Raw genomic sequence first — 19,935 nt, 5'->3', positions numbered from 1 at the left:
AAACAGTGGTTCCCCCCACATATGGTGTATCATCGCACTCAGGACAAATTGGGCAACAAATTTTGGGGTCCAATTTCTCCTGTTACCCTCAGGAAAATACAAAACTGGGGGCTAAAAAAATAATTTTTGTGGGAAAAAAATTTTGTTTTATTTTTACGGCTCTGCATTATAAACTTCTGTGAAGCACTTGGTGGGTCAAAGTGCTCACCACACCTCTAGATAAGTTCCTTAGGGGGTCTACTTTCCAAAATGGTGTCATTTGTGGGGGGTTTCAATGTTTAGGCACATCAGTGGCTCTTCAAACGCAACATGGCGTCCCATCTCAATTCCTGTCAATTTTGCTTTGAAAAGTCAAACGGCGCTCCTTCCCTTCCGAGCTCTCCCATCCACCCAAACAGTGGTTTACCCCCACATATGGGGTATCCGCGTACTCAGGACAAATTGTACAACAACTTTTGGGGTCCAATTTCTTCTCTTACCCTTGGGAAAATAAAAAATTGGGGGCAAAAAGATAATTTTTGTGAAAAAATATGATTTTTTATTTTTACGGTTCTACATTATAAACTTCTGTGAAGCACTTGGTGGGTCAAAGTGCTCACCACACCTCTAGATAAGTTCCTTAGGGGGTCTACTTTCCAAAATGGTGTCACTTGTGGGGGGTTTCAATGTTTAGGCACATCAGTGGCTCTTCAAACGCAACATGATGTCCCATCTCAATTGCTGTCAATTTTGCATTGAAAAGTCAAACGGCGCTCCTTCCCTTCCGAGCTCTCCCATCCGCCCAAACAGTGGTTTACCCCCACATATGGGCTATCAGCGTACTCAGGACAAATTGTACAACAACTTTTGGGGTCCAATTTCTTCTCTTACCCTTGGGAAAATAAAAAATTGGGGGCGAAAAGATAATTTTTGTGAAAAAATATGATTTTTTATTTTTACGGTTCTACATTATAAACTTCTGTGAAGCACTTGTTGGGTCAAAGTGCTCACCACACCTCTAGATAAGTTCCTTAGGGGGTCTACTTTCCAAAATGGTGTCACTTGTGGGGGGTTTCAATGTTTAGCCACATCAGGGGCTCTCCAAACGAAACATGGCGTCCCATCTCAATTCCAGTCAATTTTGCATTGAAAAGTCAAATGGCACTCCTTCGCTTCCGAGCTCTGCCATGCGCCCAAACAGTGGTTTACCCCCACATGTGGGGTATTGGCATACTCAGGACAAATTGTACAACAATGTTTGGGGTCCATTTTCTCCTGTTACCCTTGGTAAAATAAAACAAATTGGAGCTGAATTACATTTTTTGTGAAAAAAAGTTAAATGTTCATTTTTATTTAAACATTCAAAAAATTCCTGTGAAGCACCAGAAGGGTTAATAAACTTCTTGAATATGGTTTTGAGCACCTTGAGGGGTGTAGTTTTTAGAATGGTGTCACACTTGGGTATTTTCTATCATATAGACCCCTCAAAATGACTTCAAATGAGATGTGGTCCCTAAAATAAAATGGTGTTGTAGATATGAGAAATTGCTGGTCAACTTTTAACCCTTATAACTCCCTAACAAAAAAAAATTTTGGTTCCAAAATTGTGCTGATGTAAAGTAGACATGTGGGAAATGTTACTTATTAAGTATTTTGTGTGACATATCTCTGTGATTTAATTGCATAAAAATTCAAAGTTGGAAAATTGCGAAATTTTCATAATTTTCGCCAAATTTCCGTTTTTTTCACAAATAAACGCAGGTACTATCAAATAATTTTTACCATTGTCATGAAGTACAATATGTCACGAGAAAACAATGTCAGAATCACCAGGATCCATTGAAGCGTTCCAGAGTTATAACCTCATAAAGGGACAGTGGTCAGAATTGTAAAAATTGGCCCGGTCATTAACGTGCAAACCACCCTTGGGGGTAAAGGGGTTAAGATATACGCCGGACTGGAGGTAGACAGCACAATGTGCATGACGCAGGAGACGTCAATCAAGGCACATTGAATGGACTTTTACCTATTTATTTACAACACGCAATTAGAATAACATATCTGTCTGCTGGAAGAACACTGTGATTGTCCGTCCCTTTATATTCTCCTAACTAAATGTATAGATTATATTCAGTAAGGCAGATTAAACTGTACTTTCTAACATTACAAGTTGGTGATAGACACTGTGCAGTCATCATCATTATCTTTGATAAGAGTTTCTGTCCAAACTTGAGTGGTACAGTCCATGCATTTGTATCATTCAGGAATGCCAAGCTCCGATAGGTATGATAAAATCGCATTTTAGAAGGGCATTATAGTACAGTAATAGGAGCCATTGTTATCAGGGTTTTGGTTTCTTGTAACATCTGCAGATTCCCCATGAATTAAATGGTGGCTGATTAGTTTTATGGGAACTTATAATTTTGCATTTTCTACACAACAGTTCTATATTTTTTTGTTCTGATAATCAACTTCTTGCAAACTTTAGGCCTGGGCATGGAAGGAGAGATATCTAGAAATCGGAACCATGGATAGATATACCGTTGAACGGACTAAAACAGAAAACGGTGTACGATCCATCCTCACCATCACCGGTATCATGGAGTCCGACTTTCAGACCAGTTATAACTGCACAGCGTGGAACACCTTTGGATCAGGAACGGCCATCATCAAACTTATAGAGAAAGGTATAGATGTGTAGCCCTACTGTTTCCAATGATCACCTTCACTTCGAGAAGCATTTTCTTTCCATTTTTGGACCGTTGCTTACACTCATCACTATTTCTTTGTGGGTTTAGATGCTTGCATGTGGGATTTTGTTCAACTGGAGCACTAAATTAGCTTTCCTTCACTCATAATTGGCCACATCAAAAAATGGTTACCCGTGTTTAAGTTTTTATCGAAAAGCATCTTTGTTTTGCCCAGGCCATTTGCATGTCTAAGCCAATGACTGTTTCTTTAAGTTGACTCCTTGCTCCATCCTTCATAAGTCTAGGCTCTTAGCTAAACATGTCTTACAAAAAGTTTTTAAAATTTCCAAAAGAACCGTTGAGGAAATCATTGCCTTTGAAACTATTTCCTTTTTTTTTTCCAGAAGTGGTATCGGTAGGAATCATTGCCGGAGCAACTATTGGAGCTGGGATTCTGGTCATTATCTTCTTTGTCTTCTTCATTTTCTTCCTCTACCGACGTCGTAAAGGCAGTGAGTACCAACGTTAAAGTCTTCTGACAAATGTATGAGGAGCTCGAGGCTTTCCCAGCGGAGCCAATTAAGAGGCCTTGCTATAGTTTGTGATAAGTGATGTATCCACCGACTGCACAGTTGCTCGGGCTTCTCGTGCGAAAAGAGACAGCGCAACGTGTGAATACTGAGATTCTGCTAAAATGCTATGTCAGTTCTTGTGGAGATGTTCTTGGCGAGATAGTATGTCAAGACGAGAAAGCCAAGATCACCACGGAGCAAAGAACAACAAAAGTTTTATTATAGTTCAACTTAGCTCATTAGTAAATTCTGGGTGATCTCACAACTTTCCTCAGTGATATCTAGGTAGTTTGTAAAGCCCGGTAGACTTAAAGGTTAATATTCTGCAACTGGGACACATTGGACTTTATTTTTGGCTTTCAAAAGAACATATTTTTGAAAATTGTAGATTTTGCTCAGTGTTTAAAATCTCAATATATTCTTATCAGGTCGAAAGGATGTCACACTAAGAAAGCTTGATATCAAAGTGGAGACAGTCAATCGGGAACCTTTAACCATGCACCCTGATCGAGAAGAAGACACATCTAGTGTTTCTACTGCAACACGAGTCATGAAAGCCATCTATTCGGTAAGAAAATGAGGCACGTTGCTACAAATCAACTTAATAATGGAACTGATTTAATACTTTTCATTCATCCACTATGACCACATTGGCTAATTATTTCCATTGACGCAAATGTTTCTACTGAGTTAAGCTGAAAGTTTGATAATGTGATAGTTTTCCTTTTATGACTATGTGCTTGGGCCCCATACATAAGACATAGATTGGCCGACGAGCAATGGCTCATCGGTTGTCCAAAAGAACCTCCAAGATGCCTGATCATTGTTTTTACTGTTAATGATTGTTTGTTGATAGGGCATCAGCCATTTCAGCCGACTTTCATCTTACATTTATGGGGGCTTTTAGTAGTAATCAACCCTTGCGTTTTCTACCTACCATGAGCCTGAAAATTACAGGTTCTTTCACTCTTCTTGTGGAGTCTTCTTCGATGATTTCTTCCCAAGGAGCAAAATTAGGACTGGCCTGTCCCTGCATCACTATTCGTAAAGTCTTCTCAAACCTAGTTAGCATGATATAAAGCAATGACCCCTCAGGCTTTCAAATGTTCTAACATGAGATGCTTCATAAAGTCTAATATTTCTAAAGTAATTAAGTCTTTGGTCATAAATTAATCCTAACACTCGGGATTTTTGGGGGGTTATTATATCATCTTGTCATTAGTCCCCACTAGATATAATTCAGATAGCATTATTTTATTTAGCGGATTGCTTTTATCTGGAAATTTAGAGCATACATTGCTTCAGTTATGTCATGTGATCACATAGTAAAATTACATGGCTTTTATTCTATGACAGGTTGGTCACATCTCATTAAATAGAAGTTCTTGTATGATGTAATTGCACGGACTGCATCACTGAGGTTCTCTACATAAGCTCTTATCAAAGATAATGATGATGACTGCACAGTGCCTGTCACCAAGTTTTAATTATAGTTAAATCTCCATTACTGTATACTAATAATCAATTAGTTTATTTAGGAGAGTGTAGAGGAAAGGGATCAGTGTCCTCCCAGCAAACAGAGGTGGTACTGGTCATGTGATACAACATGGGATTTATAGCAGGGCACAGAGGAATAACATGGAGGATGAAAGCTAGGAATGGAGGCAGAGACTGAACTACATGAAAATTAATACACTGTACATACGACAAGGGTAGAGTATGACAGACCATCGGCTATAGAAGGAAAAACTGGGAGTGATTCTTTATGAGGTCTTAGATTTGATTTTTGGCTACCCCGATAAACTGGTAGACTGACTCTTCTTATCTACATTTTGCTTATTTTTAGTCTTTTAAGGATGACGTGGACTTGAAGCAAGACCTACGTTGTGACACGATCGACAGAGAGGAGTATGAGCTCAAGGTGCGGCACCCATATATATTCAACCAATACAAATAAATATAATACTCCAAATGTGGCACTTTCAGGATGTGTAGTTACCACCATTCCCCGACACAAGTCTCGGAGCTATGTAGCATTAACAAGCCGATGCCGTCTGAAGCTTCACGTGGCATCGTCCATTCACAAGACTGAAGCTATCTTGATTTGCACACTTGTACTAAGCACGAACGAGTTGTCTGGCATGCAAGATCATCGAGTGACGTGTACTTATTTTTGTGAGATGTGTAATTTATGCTGTGTTTAATACCTCTTTCTTTCTTGTTCTCTTCTAACTTCTTCTATACCTTGGAGAGTGAAGCAAACATTACTATACAGTTGCATACTTTTAGGGATTTAGACAAGTATTTCAGTTCTGTTCCGATTTTGACTTTTAAAACTGTTTGATGAAGAAGGTTCAAAATCCCGATTACACTTCTGTGAAGTTAGGGGAGATGGTGGCAACAGATTGTTGCATCACGAATGCACGTTATATAGGACACGGAACATTTCTGTCTGGTAAGACACATGAACTTAAAATCTGTCGAAAGTCCAATTATTCTGATGGATCGTACAATGGAAGTCCTTCGTCGAAAACGTTTCATGCAACTGTGTGGACTTGTGCCTTCAGCCAATTTGCGGTGGCCTTCACTGTTCATATGGATTTACTCCACTAATTCACTTGGATATTACGGACGTCTTACTATGGACTGGTCAAAGCTTCTCTTCCTTTATATCCATACAGAGCTCGGTCTGCTTTTCATCCGACATCACGTAACCATCACTGCCAAAAACTTGGGTCTAGTCATCAAAGTCATTCTCACTTAATCATAAGCTTTGGCAGAAACTTTTTTCTTTTCTTTAATATCCACCAATATCGAAGGGTTGCACTTTTATCTAGATTGGTTCAACCTTATAAAAAATACTCCAAGCGTTAAATGATGGAGAATAGACATCTTTTTTGCGCTCTAGACTTTGATGAATAGACTTGGGCAAATTTCATTTTTTTTTGTAACTCTGTAAATCAGCAGGCGTCAGCACTGAGCTACCATGTTTTGTATCCTAAAAGCAAATGTTTATGTAATTGTCTGTAGTCCAAAGCAATTTTCCATAAATGTCTTAATAAATGTATGCACCTGTATAGTGACTTTTGCTTCACTGCGTAATTGAGCACATACGCTTCAAAACACATAGTGTTCAAAGACCAGGTCGCCTATCTCAGGCGAGCCGCCTGCTTTTTTTTATTATTATTATTTCTCTTCTTTCTTTACTCTCAATAATCATCTTATTCTATATTCATGTCCATCATTATCTGCCATTGATCACGCTGCTCTTCTTCCCTAGGATCCAACCAATGGGTATTACAACGTCCGGGCTCATGATGACAGGCCGAATTCCCGAACTGTGTTGTATCCAGATTACCGTAATCCTGGACCAGCACGTTTTGATGCTCGCCCTTCATCCCGTCTCTCTCACTCCAGTGGTTATGCCCAACTGAACACTTATAGTCGGGCTGCTACTTCAGATTATAGTACGGACCCAACGCCCACAGTAACGCCGGCAACAACAGATACCACAAGTCAACTTTCTTACGATAACTATGAAAAATTTGGGACACATGGGTTTTCGGCAAATTCAGGTTACCCAACATACCGGCTTGGTTACACGCAGCCAACCACAACAGGAATGGATCGGGGACCTTACGATACTTTCGACCCAGTCGGGAAGTTCACAGGTGCCACTCGGTTCTCATACACTTCTCAACATTCTGACTATGGACAAAGGTTTCAACAAAGGATGCAGACGCATGTCTGAGGATAGGAAATAAAATGGTGGGCATCAAAAGGGGAAATAACAGAGAGGATGCTGCTATTCAGTTAAGTCTTGTCTGATGTAACATCTAAAGGCAAGAAAGGACTCCAAGAGGAGAAGCATCCTCTAACCGTGTCTTCTGATACTCAGGGACCTTCATGTCTTGATCTCAGAAGTCCCCAAGAAAACAGTCAATGTTGCCTGACCAGCAAAGTCGTGAAGCTTTGACATGGAGAAAGATGCCAAACAGAAGGCTGGCCTTTTAGCACCTGATCATTCCTTAAATACCACTGATTTTTGCCATCTGGAGTATGGCTGATATGATTTTAGGAGTCAACTTGGTACCGAAGAAACTTTTTCTGTTCCTTTCCTTGGGGCCCATGTCTGCTTTTTATTACTCTCCTCATTTGCACACTGAAAATCTGGTCTTACCAGAGCTTTTTTGCTAGTTATACATTCCAGCTGTTGGAAGACGGGGCAGGATGACTTTACAATCTTGGCACACGGGCAACTACTATGGATAGCGGAGAATAAATGAATTGGACAATCAAAGAAAAATAATTGTGAATTTTCATCTGCTAATCTTTATAGGTTATTTTATAAATTCCGCTCATGGAGGATTCTTATCCATGTTCTTCTTCAGTCCTACATATTCTAGAATTCACACCGAGCTCCAAGCCATAATTCGATTTGTTGACTTTCCGAGCACTTCTCAACACAAGCATTACTCCATCCATCTGCACGTTTTCTACAACATTCCGGTTTAGACTTTTTCAATCCTTCCAACCCTCACTTGTATTCTGTTGTTTTCATTTGCTACTGGGCTGTGATCTTCTCGAGCAGATCTGTAACACCAAGCTTCAGTAGGCAATAAGGATCTGTCAGTGTTGCATTTGTGAAACTCCAGCATTGCTCTTTGGCTGAGAAATGAAGCAAAAAAAAAAAAATCACTCAGGGATGAATGGTCCAATAACTTGGTGACATAGGTGGTTGCAGTGTTAAGTCTCATGTGGACTTGTATGTACAAGCGGTACAATCAAGAATATTGCACGGTCGATATGAAGACCACACAAATAGGATTAAGATATTGAAGGCAGATGAGCAGATCCAAGTCATTTGGGTCTAAACATGGAGTTGAGTACCCATTTCAAATCAAAAATGGTTTCTTGGATGCTTTATAGGAGGATACAGGAGCCATGCGGTTTTATGCTGGCACCTTGAGGCTGATACTTAAAATACATCTTAAAAAAAACTGACTCCTCCCCAGGAGCCTACACCTGGCCAGCCAACACATGACCTACAGTTTAGCTTGGTGTACTATTCTACTGAGCCGATACTTAGTCTTCTATACACATTTTTGCGGAGCTCTTAACTTTTCGGTGATTGATGCATGTTTTATCAGATGGGTACAAGTGGCAGTTGCTTGGGCAGCAACATAGGGGATTACTACTCTTCCATCTGCAGTACTGGGATTAGTTTTCCCACCACAGGGACTGGTTTTGGATGTCCCATGGTTCCGGTGTCCCCCTCACTATAAAATCTTTCGCAGTCTCCATTGGAGGACACAATGCCCTCCCTTGTATGGAGGAGGCTTGGTTTTACTCCTCCTCACTAACTCCATAGCTGGGTGTCAGCTGTCCAGGTGTAGACTGTTGGGGAGGAGGCTGCTTTTTGGCTAAGATGTTTTCTTAGCGCCAGACTTGAGTTAGTAGCATATGCAGTAACTCCATGGTCCCTCAATGAAGGTTATCAGAAAGATATTTTACGGTGAGTACCATAAATCTTCATTTAAGGGACCATATATCATTTACAGTGAAAAGCAAGCAAACAACTCGATTTCTCCTCATAGTTTGAATCCTATCAGAGACAAGTAAATCGTTGTGGAACCAACATTCGTCTTCACAAGTTACTGCTTGGTCTAAAATGTAAAGGTAAAGCAATACTCAAGAAATCCTTATTTTTTATGCTGTATGTTCCTCATGGTGGAATATTTTCCCCGTAAAAACAGCATAAAAGGATTAATCCCGAATTTTGTAAATAGAAATTGTCAGATAGTGCTTGTAAATACTAAGACTTTTGCAATTTACTCCATATTAAAGTTTGCAGCCGTTCTTGAGATGTTAACACTTTTCTTTTGTTTACAGTTTGTTGCCCAGGAGACCGACCACCACTGTTTTACAGCTTGTAAACACTGCTATGAAGCTGACCAGGATTAGGAGGTAACTGAACGCTCTAGTGATGCCTGCCAGCTTCACAACAATACTTACAAGCTCAATAGAAATGTGCTTGTAATCACTGTGCAGTGAATGTTAGCAGTGGTCGGTCGCTAAGGCAACAAGGTGTAAACAAAAGTGCTACTATCTCAAGAATGGATGAAAATTTTAATAAGCAATAAATTGCAAAAACTCTTGTCTTTACAAGCACTATCCAACATTACCCTTTTATGAAAATCATAATAACCCTTTAATTTTTTCTCAAAATGAAATGGTACAATCTCTTATGACATACCATTATGATTCCCCTTATTTTCATCGTACATAATATACCCCATTAAAAAGGGCAACACTTTTTTTTCCTTATTGAGTCTTTCTACCCAAAAGTCATATTTTTCATTATTTCTCGGCAGGTTGACAATATAGTTAGGACACAAAGTACAGATGTGAATATGGTTCTGTTCCAAAAAGCTGTCTTAAAAGTACCAAGCTGGTAAATTTGGGCATTCATCCTGGTATTGCTTTTATTTTTTTCTTCCTATGCCTTAACACGTAATTGTTAAGGGATACCATTTTTAAAAAATGATGTGGAAAAAAAAACACCTGTATTTGCCAAGACGCATGGTACTTTATATTTAATCAGAAGAAGAAAAATAACAAGTTCTGTCTTATATATATATATATATATATATATATATATATATATATATATATATATATACATATATATATATAAATATATATATAAACACAAGTCAAGTAATTCTGGAATTTGCCAAAAAAATGAATGAAACCAAAAAAAAAATATCTTTCTAAAAAAAATATCGATGGACAACACTTGCATTTGGAAAGAGTTAAAGAGGATTATCGCTGACGTCTATCAAACAGATGGTTGAAGTAATTTCTGGTATATAGATGATCTTTTTTTGTATTATTTTAAAAATGCCCAATTTTTATGGTACAGTTGTGTAAACTATGCTGCTTTAGTCTTTACAAAAACCCCTGTACATTAGTTTTAGAACATAAACAATTATCTTTTCATTATTTTTTTTTCCAAAGCAAATCAAGATACTCTATTTAACTGAGGCAAATTCCTAGCCAATTTCCACCATTCAACATTTTACCAAAATTTTTAATTTCTACTCAAGTTTATTAATCCCCCAACATTTATTCTTGGAAATGGTTAAGTAAATATGTAACGATTTCTTATCAATCTGTACATACATTTTTTATTTTATTATTATTTTTTTTTTACAATTTCAACCAAATGTATCTTTTGTACGGAATCTGTTCTTTTTGCAAACAGATCCTCGTAGGCAATCATTTTTGTACAGTACGTGTGTAAATATACATATATATTTTTTATATATCTTGTAAAACGTGAGAAGCATACACGAGTGACATTATCAGTATTATAATTAATTATTATTTTTCTTTTTTTTTATCCAAACACCTGTTGACGTTTCTTGAGATTTTTCTGGGTCAAGAAGATTTTTTTTTTTTTTTGTTTGCTGTACTGAGACACGTTCTCTCCATGAACGCCAACTTAATTCAATGTACAAAAATGCAATCTCAATTTTCTATACTGTGTCACTGGTGGTTCTGATATATTTCATCACTTGCATCTTGAAAATTGTTTCTGGATATTTAAAGGGAAATATTAAACAAATATTTTGTTTTCATTGGTGCTGCAAGCCCTACTGGATGATCTTCACCTTTAATTTTTAGTCTACACCTTTTTGTTCCTGAAATAACGGAATTTTTCTGTACATCTATTAATATTCCCATGATTTACATTGTATTGTTATTGCAGTTTCCAAAGGGAGAAAAAAGAAAAATGTATTAAAGGAGAACCAGTCACACTTTCCCTCCCCCTATGGTAATCACATATGTAACACTCTGATGCTCTGTTTAATAATAAAAGATTGCTATAAGCAATGGTTTTTTTATCTTCTCTAAAGCTCTCCCATGGTTAATTTTTTTTTGCAGGGGAAACACTGTCGTTGGCTATGGGATCACACTTTATTAAAAAATTAGTCCCTACCACTAAATTACTAAGCACACGGGAAAAAATGGCCACTTCAGTGATTTCTGGCTGCGAGCAGGAGAACTGTGGCTCTGCTTTTGATTAGCCAGCCTGGCACGATGTTACATATGTGTCATGCCACAAGTATGGCCAAATAATCAAAGGAAGATCTGCGGATGCTGTCCAGTAAGAGGTGGCTCTTTCACTTCAGGCCAATGGCATGGTCGATGGCCTGGGTCATGTGCCAAATCTTGGCACAATGAATGAAGCATGCGCTAGATGTAGGCTCAGCTAGGAGTGAATCCAAAGAAGAGCCATGGATGCTGTCTGATAAAATTCAGTTCTATCGCTCCCGACCGGCGGACTTAGACCACTGAGTGAATGATGGACTGGGTCATGTGCCAACTTGAAGAACAGTGAATGGCGCATGCGATAAACTCGGGTTGTGAAGAACAATGAATGGCGCATGCGATACAGTCTCAGGTTGTGAAGAACAATGAATGGCGCATGGGATACAGTCTCAGGTTGTGAAGAACAATGAATGGCGCATGCAATACAGTCTCAGGTTGTGAAGAACAATGAATGGCGCATGCGATACAGTCTCAGGTTGTGAAGAACAATGAATGGCGCATGTGATACAGTCTCAGGTTGTCAAAAACAATGAATGGCGCATGCGATGCAGACTCAGGTTGTGAAGAACAATGAATGGCGCATGCGATACAGTTTCGGGTTGTGGTGGATCGAAAGAAGAGCCACAGATACTGTCCAATAGGGCATGGTTCTCTTGCTCCCGACCATTGGGTTGACCAATGTACTGGGTCATGCACCAACTCTAGGTACAATGAATGGCTCATGTGCTAGATAAAGGCTCAGCTAGTGGTAAATCAGAAGCAGATCCACGGATGCTGTCCTTCGTAAGAGGCGGTTCTCTTGCTCCTAACCAGCGGACTCAGACCACTGGCATGGCCATTGGACTGGGCCGTGTGATAATTCTAGGTGCAATGAATGGTGCATGTGCTAAATATCGGTCAGCAAGAGTTGAATCAAAATAAGAAAAGCGGATACTGTGGGTAAGAGGTGGATATCTTGCTTCCAACCAGCGGACACAAACCACTGGCATGGCTTATAGACTGAGACTTGTGCAAATTCAAGGTAGAATGAATGGTGCATGCACTAGATATAGGCTCAGCTAGTGGTGAATCAAAAGGAGAGCAGCGGGTGCTGTTGTGTAAGAGGTGGTTCTCTCGCTTCTGACCAGTAGACATAGACCATTGGCATCGTTGATGGATTGGGTTGTTCCCCAACACTAGGTACATAGAATGGAAGGTGCTAGGTATGAGCACAGCTAGTGGTGAATCAAAAGAAGAGCCGCAGATGCTGTGCGGTAAGAGGCATATATCATGAGCATGGCCGATGGACTGGGTCATGCGCCAACTCTAGGTACAATGAATTGGCGTATGCACTAATATAGCCTGAGCAAGTGATGGATAGAAGAACCATGGATGCTGTCCAGTAGTATGTGGTTCTCTCGTTCATGACCATTGGCATGGACGATGGACTGAGTCGTGTGTCAACTCTAGGTACAATGAATGGAGTATGCACTAGATGGTGATGGTAAAAGCCTGGCGTCATATCAGTCTTGGTTTATGTGTGTGATAAGAGGAAGACCACTGTCAATACTTGACCCCCTATCTCACTGCCAAATTATATTTCACAAATATAGCCAATGCACCTTTACCTGGCTCTCTCCTGATTGGAAAATTAAAAAGTTAAACATTTTGGAAGAAGGGGAGGGAAGGGAGTGTAAAACCAAAAAAAAAGAAAGGGATTTTTGACATTACCCCAAAAGTGATTTTGAGATCAAAAACTCAAATATCCAGAAAAGCAAAAGTCGAGTAGATCTTAAAGATCCTGTGATGGACTTATATCATGGAGTAGCACCAAGCCCGGCCTCCCGAGACTGAAGTTATCAGCCATTTCAGGTCATCGTCGTCTACTCTATATCCCCCAGAGGCGGCTCCGTGACGTTGAGGAATCATCTCCAGAAAATGGTAATGATGCCGGCATCTACCAGAATCATTCTATAGCTTATTACATTCCCTCTAATGTGTACTCAGTGCAGAATTCTAATTACAAAGCGGAGGAACCGGCCCCCGGGAAATGGCTCGGCATGAAACGGTCAGCATTTCTCCAGATGACCATTAATGCAGCGGCGGCTGTCAGCAGGAGCCCTCATATTTGTACATTTCGAGATGATTTCCGCAACACTAATTTAACTCTGGTACCTCGCACGCCAGGGCTAATATTGCCCACAAATTTTGCTTTGTTGCTTTCATGTCTGGTAGCTGCATACCGTTATTTATTGGGCAGTCATGTAAAAAAAAAAATTCTAAATTTGTAACTGGCACCCACATTTTTCATGGCGTGCAACAGATTTTTTGATAGTTACTGTAGGAACTATGAGGTCAATCTAGAGTTGAATAAAAAGATTGGCAGTACTCTAGTCCATTAAATACGTCAGAGCCTACATCATGCCGGGCCTATAAATCAGAAGAGGGGCTTGGGATGACGGCAGGTTTGAGGAGGTTTGCAGAGCTCTGGCCTGGTGACCACCTTGTCTCTCATTGCCAGCAGTGGAAGCTCCGATAATCTGGTCTAATTCCCTACTATCGTGACTTTGCTCAGAAAACGCCTGCACATCGGAGAACATGCCAGCTTACACCATCAGGATGCTCACAAAAAGGCAAATTCTAGCCTGAAATCTAAACCACTTAAAAATCAAAAACTTCCCAGATCCTTGGGATGTCCTTCTTTTCAAGGTGTCACCAATTATGGTCTTTTATACATCTACTGGAAAAGCCCCTTTACCCTCTGGCTACAATATAACGGGGGAGCTGTTGTACTGCAATCTATGGTAAGAATTCACTACTGTCAGTGGTGACCAGCGGTACTGCAAGTGAGAAATGTTCCTGAGAATAGTTATAACATTTAAAGGGAACTTATCGCCAGGTTTTCCTGATATAAACTAAAGCCACCACCTTTAAGGAGACTTTCAGACATTGTATTATGGGAGTTTACTAGTATGTGATAGCGCTATCCGGTGATTAAACAGTATGCTACACTGTTACACCTTTCCTAATATGAGACAGTGCCATCTAGTAGCAGAACAGATAACTACATTGTTATACCTTTCTTAGCATCTGGCAGTCATCGCCATCTGGTGGCAGAATGGTATCCTACACTGTTATACCTTCCTAATATGAGTCAGACAGCGTCATCTGGGGGGCAGAATAAAATACTGCACTCTTATAGCTTTCCTTTTCATTCGTTTACAACTTTTTGCCTTGGAGACCGACCACCGCTGCTAGACAGCAGAACATTCACAATTCTTACAAGCTCTTTGTAAGTTAATGATGGGTTTTGCTAACAGATGGGTTACTTTACCATTATAGACACTGGTGAAGAAAGATAAAGTAAATCCACACCCATACAGGTTCCCATACATCATCAGGCATCTCTTCCGACCCCCTAAATACATGGATGCTCAGGTTGATCGAGAATGCCCTTTTAAAAGGGTGAGTAGAATTAGATGCCAGAAATATCATTTCATCTGCAAAAACAAAAATTAAATGCCCGATCATTCTGTACTCCATCATTATCTGTCAGGGTAGAATACGGCACGCAGACATCTGTACGGTTTATAAAAATGATCATTTAGAATTGTCCATAATCAACATAAAAAGCTTCTTTGCCACTTCTTCAAATTCACTTTGTAAGCATGGTACCTAAAGGCCTTTTCTTATCACCCGTTAAGAATAGTAAACAACTGATTTGCTGAAGAAGTCGTGGCCTCCCTGAACATTTTATTGCGGTGGTCTTTCATGTAATGCACATGATCTCCCCCATTAAAGTACATATTGAGGGGGAAGGGAAATGGCTTGTCACATAATTCTGCCTCTCCTGGAGCTCTCAGAGTCCTGGAAAAGAGTCTGGGAGGTGTGGCTTACTTCTTTTGGTGTCTTGACATTCTGGGATAGTACAGTATACAGTGGTAATATTTTATTGGTTCATGTGGGATATTCCTGGAATACAGATCTTGTTGGGTGCTCTGAGTGTAAGACCGGTCCTGTGGGAGGTTTCCGGTATATCACAGGTCTTGTAAAGTGTTTTCATTATACAGAAGGTTTTGTGGGATGTTCTGAGCCTAAGACAGATCTTGTGAAAAAAGAAAATGTTGCCGATATACGGCAGGTCTTGTGGGGTGTGCCCTGTATACGCAGGTCTTGTGGGGTGTTCCCGGTATCTGGCAGGTCTTGTGGGGTGTTCCCGGTATACGGCAGATCTTGTGGGGTCTTCCCAGTATACAGCGGGTCTTGTAGGGTGTTCCTGGTATACGGCAGGTCTTTTGGGGTGCTCCCTGTATATGGCAGGTCTTGTGGGATATTTCCGGTACACTGCAGGTCTTGTGGGGTGTTCCTGGTACACTGCGGGTCTTGTGAAGTGTTCCTGGTATACAGAAGGTCTTATGGGGTGTTCCTGGTACACGGCAGGTCTTGTAGGGTGTTCCCGGTGTTTGGCGGGTTTTATGGGGTGTTCCCTGTATATGGCGCGTCTTGTAGGGTTTTCCTGGTTTACGGCATGTCTTGTGGGCTTTTTTCCTGGTATATGGCAGGTCTTGTGGGATGTTCTCGGTAAGAGGCAGGTGTTGGGGGGTGTTCCTGGTATACGGCAGGTCTTATGGGGTGATCCTGGTACACGGCAAGTCTTGTGGGGTGTTTCCGGTACACAGCAAGTCTTGTGGGGTGTTCCCGGTACAAGGCAAGTTTTGTGGGATGTTCCCGGTACACGGCAGGTCTTGTGGGGTGTTCCCGGTATACGGCAGGTCTTGTGGGTTGTGCCCTGTATATGGCAGGTCTTGTGGGGTTTTCCCGGTATACGGTAGGTCTTGTGTGGTGTTCCCGGTATACGGCAGGTCTTGTGGTGTGTTTCCGGTATACGGCAGATCTTGTGGGGTCTTCCCGGTATACAGTGGGTCTTGTACGGTGTTTCTGGTATATGGCAGGTCTTTTGGGGTGTTCCCGGTATACGGCAGGTATTGGGGGTGTTCCTGGTATATGGTAGGTCTTGTGGAGGTGTTCTCGGTCTACGGCAGGTCTTGTGGGGTATTCCCGGTATACGGAAGGTCTTGTGGGGTGTTCCCTGTATACGGCAGGTCTTGGAGGGTGTTCCCGGTACACTGCGGGTCTTGTGGGGTGTTCCTGGTACACTACGGGTCTTGTGAAGTGTTCCTGGTATACGGCAGGTCTTGTGGGGTGTTCCCGCTACATGGCAAGTCTTCTGGGGTGTTCCCTGTATACGGCGGGTCTTGCAGGATTTTCCTGGTATACGGAAGGTCTTGGGGGTGTTCCCGGTATACGGCAAGTCTTGCGGGGTGTTCCTGGTACACTGCGGGTCTTGTGAAGTGTTCCTGGTATACGGCAAGCCTTGTGGGATGTTTCCGGTACACGGCAGGTCTTGTGGGGTGTTCCTGGTACACGGCAGCTCTTGTGTGGTCATTCCAGTCTATTGCAATTCTAATTAGATGTTCCCAGTTTGTGGCCGCTCTTGTAGGGGATTCCTGGTGTAGGACAGGTCCTGTGGTGTTTACCTGGTACTCAGCATGTCTTTTGGGCTGGTTCAGGTATATGACAAGTATATATACACTACCCTTCCAAAGTTTAGGGTTACTTAGAAATTTCCTTAATTTTGAAAGAAAAGCACAGTTTTTTTCCAATGAAACTAACATTAAATGATTCAGAAATACACTCTATACATTGTTAATGTGGTAAATGACTATTCTAGCTGCATTCTGGTTTGTAATGCAATATCTTCATAGGTGTATAGAGGCCCATTTCCAACAACCATCACTCCAGTGTTCTTATGGTACTTTGTACTTTGTGTTTGCCAACTGTGTAAGAAGGCTAATGGATGGTTAGAATACCCTTGAAAACACTTGTGCAAGTGTGTTAGCACAGCTGAAAACAGTTTGGCTGATTAGAGAACCTATAAACCTGACCTTCCTTTGAGCTAGTTGAGAATCTGCATTACATTGTTGGTTCCATTAAACTCTCAAAATGGCAAGAAAAAAAAGAACTTTCATGTGAAACTCGACAGTTTATTCTTGTTCTTAGAAATGAAGGCTATTCCATGCGAGAAATTGCCAAGAAACTGAAGATTTCCTACAACGGTGTGTACTACTGCCTTCAGAGGAGAGCACAAACAGGCTCTAACCAGAGCAGAAAAAGAAGTGGGAGGCCCCGCTGCACAACTGAGCAACAAGACAAGTACATTGGAGTCTGTAGTTTGATAAATCGATGCCTCACAGGTCCTCAACTGGCAGCTTCATTAAATAGTACACGCAAAACGCCACTGCCAACGTCTAGAGTAAAGAGGCGACTCCGGGATGCTGGCTTTCAGGGCACAGTGTCAAAGAAAAAGCCATATCTGAGACTGGCTAATAAAAGGAAAAGATTAATATGGGCAAAAGAACACAGGCATTGGACAGAGGAAGATTGGAAAAAAGTGTTATGGACAGATGAATACAGGTTTGAGGTGTTTGGATCACAGAGAAGAACATTTGTGAGATGCAGAACAACTGAAAAGATGCTGTAAAAGTGCCTGACGCCATGTGTCAAGCATGGTGGAGGTAATCTGATGGTCTGGGGATGCTTTGGTGCTGGTAAAGTGGGAGATTTAGTACAAGGTAAAAGGGATTTTGAATAAGGAAGGCTATCACTCCATTTTGCAACGCCATGCCATACCCTGTGGACAGCGCTTGATTGGAGCCAATTTCAACCTACAACAGGACAATGACCCAAAGCACACCTCCAAATTATGCAAGAACTATTTAGGGAAGAAGCAGGCAGCAGGTATCTATCTGTAATGGAGTGGCCAGCGCAGTCACCAGATCTCAACCCCATTGAGCTGTTGTGGGAGCAGCTTGACCATATGGTGCGCAAAAAAGTGCCCATCAAGCCAAACCAACATGTGGGAGGGGCTTCTGGAAGCATGGGGTGACATTTCTCCAGGTTACCTCAGCAAATTACAGTAACTGCTAGAATGCCAAAGGTCTGCAATGCTAGAATTGCTGCAAAGGGAGCATTCTATGACAAAAGCAAAGTTTGAAGGAGAAAACCTTGTCAATGTCTGGACTAGATTTTCAATTCATTTGGCAACTCATTTGATTAATAAAAGTATGAGTTTTCATGGAAAACACAAAATTGTCTGGGTGACCCTAAACTTTGGAACCGTAGTGTATATAACAAGTGTTCTTGGAATTTCCCATAAAACAGTCGGTAGCAATTACTGAAAATGCTTCAACAAAAGTAAAACTGAATTGGGGGTGTAAGGGATCTCACAGGGGAAGGGTGGTGTCGACTTCCCTCACCTCAGGGGAGGGGAGAGAAGGACCTAGCAGGGGTCGGCTCTCTGGCACTCCCACTTGCCTCAGGTCAGTCAGGGAACTGCAACGAGAGTAAATAGTCACCGGAAAGACTTCCCTTATAGGTACGAGTTAGTGAGGCACTCCCAGGGAGGGGGAATATATATCACTAGTCCAGCCTGGGGATATATATCTAAACCTCCCAGACGTCACTGCCAGAGCTCCTCACTAAAACAGTACGGTATTCTGCCACAAGGTTCTCATTTAAAATAAGCCCCGTCCGACAGCAGGCTTATCTCGAGTCAGGAACCAACCCTGGGGTATTAGTTATTATTATTATTATTATTATTATCTATTTATATAGCACCATTAATTCCATGGTGCTGTACATGAGAAAGGAGTTACATACAGGGTTATAGATATCGATTACAGTAAGCAGGCTTACATTGACAGACTGGTACAGAGGGGAGAGGACCCTGTCCTTGCGGACTTACATTCTATGGGATAGTGGGGAAGAGACAGAAGGTAGGGGCGAGGCGGCGGCTCTGGCGATGGCGAGGCGGCGGCTCTGGCGATGGCGCGGCGGCAGAATGGTTATTGCAGGCTGTAGGCTTTCTTGAAGAGATGGGTTTTCAGGTTCCGTCTGAAGGATCCGAGGGTGGTGGATAGTCGGACGTGTTGAGGCGTGGAATTCCGGAAGATGGGGGATATTCGGGAGAAATCTTGGAGGTGGTTGTGTGAGGAACGAATAAGTGTGGAGGAGAGTAGGAGGTCTTGCGAGGATCGGGGATTACGTGAGGGAAGATATTGGGAGATAAGTTCAGAGATATAGGGAGGGGACAGGTTGTGGATGGCGTTGTAGATCAGTGTTAGGCCGGGGTCACACTGGCGTATTGCATCCGATGCGAGAGCATCGGATGCAATATGCTAATGACACTCGGCTCCTGCTCGCAGCAGAGCAGGAGCCGAGTGTCATGCGTCTGTGCTCCGATTCTCTCGCACAGGGAGGATCGGAGCACAGCTGCGGAGGAGGCGGAGAAATGAATTTCTCCATCTCCTCCATTGCTGGGGTCCGCTTATAGCGCACATCACTCGGATGATATCCGAGTGGTGTGCGCTGTCCCACTCGCACCCATAGGCTTATATGGGTGCGAGTGAGCTGAGAGTTTCCCTCGGTCCGTGACAATCGCAACATGCTGCGAGTGTCTCGGACCGAGGAAAACGGCCGACAAAAAGTCGGCTGCTGGGAGCGGCACCATATGCTAACATTGGTCCGAGTGCAATGCG

The 19,935-nt window shown here is 41.7% G+C and overlaps 1 protein-coding gene across 1 annotated transcript in view; it reads left to right on the top strand.

Moving 5' to 3' along the window:
* Positions 1–9,113, top strand: part of KIRREL1 (kirre like nephrin family adhesion molecule 1) — a 275,415-nt gene extending 266,302 nt beyond the window's left edge. Inside the window, exons 11-15 of the mRNA XM_069728055.1 lie at positions 2,468–2,666; positions 3,074–3,181; positions 3,670–3,809; positions 5,088–5,162; positions 6,522–9,113. Of these exons, the coding sequence (XP_069584156.1) occupies positions 2,468–2,666; positions 3,074–3,181; positions 3,670–3,809; positions 5,088–5,162; positions 6,522–6,992 (993 nt within the window). The 3' untranslated portion in view covers positions 6,993–9,113. The remainder of the gene's footprint in view (positions 1–2,467; positions 2,667–3,073; positions 3,182–3,669; positions 3,810–5,087; positions 5,163–6,521) is intronic.
* The last annotated feature ends 10,822 nt before the right edge of the window (positions 9,114–19,935 follow it).

The sequence above is a fragment of the Ranitomeya imitator genome, chromosome 1, assembly GCF_032444005.1.
Source record: "Ranitomeya imitator isolate aRanImi1 chromosome 1, aRanImi1.pri, whole genome shotgun sequence".
Classification (NCBI taxonomy): domain Eukaryota; kingdom Metazoa; phylum Chordata; class Amphibia; order Anura; family Dendrobatidae; genus Ranitomeya; species Ranitomeya imitator.
The sequence above is the reverse complement of the archived record's forward strand: the minus strand, read 5'-3'. Positions and strand labels throughout refer to the sequence as shown.